Source organism: Lepidothrix coronata, unplaced genomic scaffold, assembly GCF_001604755.1.
Source record: "Lepidothrix coronata isolate B3197 unplaced genomic scaffold, Lepidothrix_coronata-1.0 Scaffold69, whole genome shotgun sequence".
NCBI classification, from domain to species: Eukaryota; Metazoa; Chordata; class Aves; order Passeriformes; family Pipridae; genus Lepidothrix; species Lepidothrix coronata.
This window is the reverse complement of record NW_016690249.1, coordinates 1,819,051-1,826,573: the sequence shown is the minus strand read 5'-3', so window position 1 is coordinate 1,826,573 and position 7,523 is coordinate 1,819,051. Positions and strand designations below refer to the sequence as shown.

At 46.7% G+C, this 7,523-nt stretch overlaps 1 protein-coding gene across 1 annotated transcript in view; it reads right to left on the bottom strand.

Annotated features, from left to right (window-relative positions):
• Positions 1 to 1,019: 1,019 nt before the first annotated feature.
• The window catches only part of ALOX5AP (arachidonate 5-lipoxygenase activating protein), an 8,224-nt gene continuing 1,720 nt past the window's right edge, over positions 1,020 to 7,523 (bottom strand). The window contains exons 2-5 of the mRNA XM_017818546.1: positions 5,271 to 5,370; positions 3,877 to 3,947; positions 2,483 to 2,564; positions 1,020 to 1,887 (exon numbers count right to left, since the gene is read on the bottom strand). Coding sequence (XP_017674035.1) covers positions 1,725 to 1,887; positions 2,483 to 2,564; positions 3,877 to 3,947; positions 5,271 to 5,370 — 416 coding nt within the window. The 3' untranslated portion in view covers positions 1,020 to 1,724. The remainder of the gene's footprint in view (positions 1,888 to 2,482; positions 2,565 to 3,876; positions 3,948 to 5,270; positions 5,371 to 7,523) is intronic.

The window sequence follows — 7,523 nt, the reverse complement described above, 5'->3', positions numbered from 1 at the left end:
CCTCTGAACCAGGTAAAGGTGGTGGCAGCATGAGCTTTTGCTGATAGCAGCAATGCAGAAGAGCTCTGTAACTCCAGGCCACGGGGGTTACCCCTTTCCTCCTAGGTGCTGCCATCCCTTGGTGGGCTGACCCCATGGGGCAGACAGGTGGAGGATGGGCAAGGATGGGCAGCTGGTAATGAGCTATGGAAAGAGCTATGGCAGAAAGCATGGTGTGAAGGAGGGTTTGGAGTGTGTTATGGTCAACTGAGAAGAAGGGGAGGGAAGGAACATAAGTGACCTACCCAGGAATAAGGTGTCTCAGCACTTATAGGTTAGAAGGCTCGACTATATTTTTTGAATTGCCTATTCTAACCAGTGAGGACATTTATAATCATCATGCAATAAGTGTGTTTATTACTAATCTTTCACATCTAAAATTCCTGTAGAAGATTAAAAAAAAAAAAAGATGTATGTTATTTGGGCAGTGTGAATGGTCAGGTGCAGAGGAGGGCAGCTATACACAAGCACCTCTGCCCAATCAGGCAGCATCAAAACCCTCCAGCCTTGGTGTGGTACAAAGGCAGGGAGCTTTCTGCATCTGCTTTTGTGAACAGCTCTGCAAACTCTCTTCTCACATAGCAAGGAGTCTCATTCCCTCCCGAAGGAGTCATAAAATACAGCTTTATCCATCCTGCACGCTGCAATCAGACAGGCTTAAGAGCTTAAGCACTTGTAGAGTAGCAATGTTTAAAAAGATGCACCGACCTGTTTGCCTACCTCATTCCGCATTGCTACTCAAACCACTCCTCAGTAAGGACTTTTGGGGCACATTGTTAATGATGAAGGCAGAACACTGAACTTGCTGATAGAGAGGGAGTTGTTAAGCTCAGGTTCTTTCCAGGAGGCTGTTCCCAGGGCAATTAGCAGCTCGCAAAAAGAGCCCAGAACTCCCCTTGCTTTGCTCACCAGTTAGCTGCTGAGCCACTAAGCGTGTGGATCATGCACCAGCCAAAGAAGATGGCAGTAAACAGATTTAGTCAGTTTAGGCTGTTTTATTAAACACAGACAATCAAAACAAACCCAGCCCTACCAGCAATACACCAGCTCCTCATTTAAGCAAGACTCCTTTCCCCAGCACTGGGAGAACAAAAAGGCTGAAGTGTAAATGAGATCAGTGTGGTGAGTGTTACACATATGAATATTTATCAAGGAAGACCGGAGAGGGGCCAATTTGCCGACCTCCTGCATCAACAGGAGCTCTGTCATCGACAAGTGGGAGGGAAAGGTAGGTGAAGAGGCTGGTCCATGTCTTTGTGCGGGCAGGGGTACCCGAGATGCTGGCGAAGGTCTAAGCTTGTGTGTGAGGATAACTGAAGGAGCCATTGGTCAGGAAAGACACTGAGAGGATCCTGGGTTTTGGGACAAAAGCTCAGTACAACAAAGATATGAAGCAAGCATACAGTGTCCCTTCCAGTTATACAATCAGCTCGCAAGCTGCACTGTAGGGAACAAAACTCTAAAAATTAACACAAAGTTGTTACCATTCCTTGGGCATGCCAAGTGTTCATAATAAATCTTTTTCCTGAAGAAAAAAGCAATGTTAAATCAAACTACAAAGACCATCAAGCATGAGATTACAGCAATCTAACTGGGTTATGGGTTCATTTCTTAAACAGTTGAATTATGGCGGCTTCTGGGTATGGATATATTCAGTGTGCTGACCCCCTCAGCGCTGCAGGGACTTAGGGTATGAGCAGCAACGGAGAGATCGCGCTGGTTATCGTTTTAATGTGTATTTCAAAGTCACTTCCAAAAAAGAAGATGAGATAGTAGTTGAGTATTCCAGCCACAGACATGAGAAACAGGAACAAGATGATGCGCTTTCCAAACAAGTAACCGGGAGTGCTGAGGAAACAAAAATGGGGTAAAGCAATTTGTTAACGTGCGTCACCTCACGTGACAACTCTCTGACTTTGGACTCTGCTGTTGAGACCAGCTGAAAGACCTCAGAGGCTGAGACAGAGGGGTCAAATTTCTGTTCTGTCTTGCAAAAATATCATTTTCAGGATCCATTTGGGTCTGGATTTGGCCTCCTGTTCTCAGCGTAGGCTGCTGCTTACAAAAGTCTCTATTCAGAGAGACTTGGATGTATTCTCAGGCATCAAAGGCTGTGGGACAACTTTATTCCACATGTGCATAATAGGTTTTATTAATATAAAATGATAGTTCTGTGGAAATAGTGGCACAAACATGCAAATGTATGTTTGCAGAGGCTGTGAGCAGGAGCTGCAGCCCCCCTGATCCTAGTGCAATTGCATCTCCAATGTCTTCCACAGCTACTCCTATTCATCCAAAAAAGAGGGGCTTTCCTGTGCTACCCAATGCCAGCAGCTGTTGTAGGCAGCACCACAAGTCAGCAGCTGTGTCTGTGGAAGTGGCAGCATCCAGCTGTGCTGCTGCCACATTCTGAGTTTTGTAAAATGGCTCCACAAGTCCTTACCTCTGAGTCCTCTCCCCGAGGTAGCCCACAAAGTACTTCTGCCTCACAAACAAGTACATCAGGCCAGCAAAGGCAGCAGGAGCTGGGTAAAGGGTAAAACAAGGCGTTACAAACACCGGCTCAGATCTCACTGTATCTACTGTTCTCATCTGCTGCCTGGGCTGGACTGGGAAATGGGAATCTGAAGTCTTGAGTTGTGGGACAAGCATCGGAACTGGGTTGGAGACCTCTGCATGGGAAACAGAGCACTTGTGTTGCCCTTGCTCCAGCTTTTCTGAAGACTTTGTGGGTGTCATCCTGCCCACAACTGTGCCCACTGTAGAGCACACACTTATCACCTTCATTCCAGTACCTAAAAAGAGCCTACAAGAAATCTGGAGAGTGACTTTTTACAAGGGCATGAAGTGATAGGACAAGGGGGAATGGTGTTAATCTGAAAGAAGGCAGGTTTAGATTATATATAAGGAAGAAGTTCTTCACTATGAGTGTGATGAGGCACTGGCACAGGTTTCACAGAGAGGTTGTGGATGCCTCATCCTTGGAAGTGTCCAAGGCCAGGCTGGATAGGGCTTTGAGCAACCTGGTCTAGTGGAATGTGTCCCTAGCCCTGGCAAGGGAGCTGGAACAAGATGATCTTTAAGATCTTTTCCAACTCAAACTATTCAATGATTCTGTGAAACGCAGTGTGGGTTACACCAGGCTCAGGAAAGAGGGTGCCAACTCAGGCGCTATCCTCACCAGAAATAAAAGGCAACTGATAGATGCATTTCACTAGGAGCAAGTGGAGGACTATACTATGGCCCAATACTCATTTCTGAGCTCATAAAAAGGGATTTTCCCCATAATTCTACCTTTCTCCACAACTGCAGGTAAAAGCCCCTCTTCTCCTGGCCAGGAAACCTTTTTCTTTTCCAGAAAGAATAGCCATGGACCCCAGTCAAGTACTCAGCCTTAGGTAAACTCACATTATATTAAAGGGAACCATATTTAGAAATGCAGGCAAAGATTCCTGAGCTGCCCTCAGCAGTGGGGAGGGCTGGCAGTTCTGGCAATTTAATGAAATGAGCCCATTTCGAGTCCTAAAAGTGAATATTGTGGCATCCAGCAACCAATTACTAAATCCTTTGTCCCAAACAAAGGGAACTCATCCATAATGCTGGTGGGGGAAGTGTCCCTGGCCTGGAATACCTTGAATCACGTCTGAGAACACAGATCTCTTGGCATAAGCCATGCCATGAGTGTGCTGCTACTCAAACAGCAGGACAGGAGGGTGAGACATGTTCTCCTACTACTGGAGGGTTGGTCCCTGGAAGTGTAACTTCCGAAGCACTCACCATCTCTTCCTGAAAGTAGTACAAGGTTGAAAGGACGTACAAAATAGCCCCCAGTGTTACCTTGGCTGCAGAGAAGGCCAGCACACCAAAGCACAGCGAGAAATGTAGGGTACGTATGTCCGCAGTTCTGGCTAGAATGGAATTTATAGGAAAGGAATCAGAACAGGGAAACAGAAACAAAATCAATGTGTTTCACGAGCAGAGAATGGCGTGGTATGAATTTGGGCTGCACTAATGCCATTGGGGGCAATCTTTTACCCCAGAGCAGTGGGACGCCCCTGACCTGCCAGGAGCTGGCTGATGTATTTGTGTCTGAACATGGTGGCTTCCCTGTTTCCTCTCATAGATAATGGATACCTTTGTCCTGCCTGATGAGGAAAACAAACCATCTCATGCACATGTCTGGCACCTATGAAAGCCAGTTTCTCTCTAAGCTGTTTGGTCATGGCATATGTATAAGACATGTTGTGTGCTTTATTGGCTTAAAATCCTTGTCATTGAGTCATATTAGTCAAGCTACTGAATGAAACCTACAAAAATAGAATTGCACCACAGATAAGAGTGTCCCACAGAGTTAACACATGTCTTTGCAGGGGAACAGGAATACTTTCCAGCTGCCTCCTTCAGCTGGGAATGCTTTCCGAGGGGGAAGCACTCTGCCCTTGGCAGAGGTTGCACACCTGTGAAGGGCAGCACTTGGACATCTCATCCAATTTCAAGTTTGTTGACAGTACTTCAGAGGTAATAAAAAATATTTTATGTTCTTTTCTGATTTAGAATTAATTTTTCCTCTGGACTCTCTGAAGAGATCTCAAAGACAAGAGGTGTGAAGGTATACTGGAATGGGTTGACCAAGGAGGTGATAGTTGCCCCATCCTTGGAAGCATTCAGAAACATTCAAGTTCAGGTGGGACAGAACTCTAAACAACCATCAGTTGAAGATATTCCTGCTTATGGAAGGGTTGGACTAGATGAGCTTTAAATGTCCCTTCCAACCCAAAGTATTCTATGATTCTATGTGGTAGAGAAGTGGAGAAGTGGAGATCTGTGTGCCAAGGGAAGTGCCAGGAACCAAAAGGTTTATACAAGCTTTGCCACCTACCTGCTCCTCAGCAAGCTGGTGTCTCTTTGTTGGCTCTTTCCTTTTGAACCACAGTGCCCTTGGGACTCTGGCTGTGCTTGTCACACTTCCAGCACAGAAGGGTGAACTGGTTCCCAAATGAAGGGGCATGGTACTCGTAATGGCTGCAAGACCTATATAGATGCAGCACATGGAGTCCAGAAGGGTGCTGGGTTCACCCAGCAAACATATTGGAGAACTACGAGTCTGAACACTGTCACAACATGCACAGCAAAGGATTACATACAAAGCTTTCACCTGAGGGCATGTGAAACCCATCTCTACCCCCCCCCGCCCCCCCACCCTCATTGCTCCTCGGGTCTTGTCTACTCACTTGGCAGTGTAGACGCGGTCGAAGCAGGATGATCCCTGCCGCTGGAACCCCTTGCTGTTGCAGTGTTTGCTTTCATGCTCCAGTTTGTAAGCAAAAAAAGCTGTTAAAAAACCACAAAGTATTCAATCTGAGATATAATTTGGAGGTACTGCAGCAGCTGGGATTTGTGGGTTCATCTCTGTTCTCATGAGCATCCGGGCTGGACAGATGGCAGAAGAAAACACGGGTGCATGGAGGGGCAAGATGTGGCCAGCAAGCTTGCTCTGTCACCCAGAGGTTAATCAAACCCACTGTGCAAGAGCGCAGTGCAACGCAACTTCAGGCATCTCCACATGTCCATATGTGACTGGTAGTAGGCTCTCTCACCTTTGTGCCCTGCTTCATTTCCACATTTCACTTCCAGCAGCCTGCACCTCTTCTGCAGAAGCACTGCCCTGACCCGGTCCTTTGAGCCCCCAGTGGGAAAAGAGCTTTCCAGTCAGAGCTGCCAACACCAAATCTTCCTTTCCAACAGAGCAGGGAGACCATCAAGTCCATTCTCTTTTAGTGAAACCCATCTGCCAAACCACGGGCATCCTGCAGGGCTGGTTCTTTTCCCAGAAAGGCCCATTGAAAACCTCATCCTGACAGCTGATCTGTATATGTCCATCTTGTGTGCATCCTCCTTTTAAGCAACAGCATTTTGTCAGAGTGTTAGGTGCTGCACAAATGCAGCGTCTCAAGATAATGTATCATGTGCTTGACAAACATGTTTTATCTGATGACACTAAACCAGAGATCGTCAATCATGTGTCTAAATACACCAGAGAAACCCTGGCAGGCTACAAGCTGCAAACATTGTGTTATCGTGCACCCCATCTCAGTGCATCCAAATCACTCTATGGCTTAGAATATTAGTCAGATATGCACATAAAAGATAACCCATCAGGAATACATTATTATAACAATAGAAGTGTAAATAGATAAACTGCAGGGTTTCATCCCTGCAATCTGAAGAGCTGCCCCTTTTTTTCCCCTCACTGGTGCTGTAAATAGGTCTTTTGTACTTCCATTGTCTTCACTAAAAGCTACTGAGTTTTTCACTTTCCGATATTGTGTGGTTCCCTGGGTACATACAGCCCTTCCCCAGAAAAACCCACAGTGCTTTAAACCAGCATCCCTACACTGAGCCAGGTTGCAGACCCTCCCACTGCCTCCAGCGCGGTGCACTGGCCACTCCTGGAGGACCCAGGCCAGATACCATCCGGTGTCACCAACAGTTCCCAGCACCTCCATCCACCCACCAGCCCAGCCTTTGGCAAGAGGCTATTAACCTGCCTACAGTGACTAAGAGGACCTAAAATTGAAGAGGACTAAGTTGATCAGCATTTTTTTGTCCAGAGCAGAGCTGCAGTGATGGGAAACCACTTTTTGCAGGTCTGGGACTGTATGGGCTCACTTGTAGCACACATCCTCCTTTCCTTTTATCATGTGCGTGGAATCACTAGAAGACACCACAGCTTCCAAACAAGCCAAATAAGCTATTTATCTCTCTCTCTCCACTGCTGTAGGTGCTGCCACTTCCCAAATGTCAGCATGCTGCCACAGAGAGGCTTCATGATGCCCAGAGGCAACAGGGTGGTTTCACAAGCCAGCGTGAGATGAGTGAATGGAGAAAAACCGGAACAGAGAGGTTTAATTCAGTTTAGCTGTTCCAGGAGATGATGCCCTTAGGCTCCAGGGCTGCACAGACTGTCCAGAGCCTGAACTGTGGCAGTCCCACTCTGCAAGAGTTCAGTGTAAGCCTGGTTGTCCGTGCCAACAGAAACCATGAGCTGAAGATCCAACCTAACCAGTGCCAGCAAAAGTGCCCCTTCTTTCTCTCAACTTCACTTTGCTTCCTCTGTCTCAATCTCCTCAGCAATGACCACTGATTTTTATCCTGAAAGCTGCTGGATTGCAACATCTCTCTGACAAAAGGACAAAACTCAGAGCTGCATGTGTGACTCAGTGGTATCTGGCCACACGAGTCATTCTGTAGTATATGAAGATTTCCAACACGAACATCATGTAAACGTAAATGGACATCAGACAGGAGCAGCACCACCTCCATCTTTAGGAATAACAGCGTTCACTCAAGATGTTCTCTAATCCTGCACCAGATGCAGAAAAGCATATAATCACAAATTTACGTGATACTGAATTCGTGTACTTAGAGACAGTCAAGCAGATGCCCAGGTGCTTTGCTGAATGAGACCCACAACAGGAGCTCAG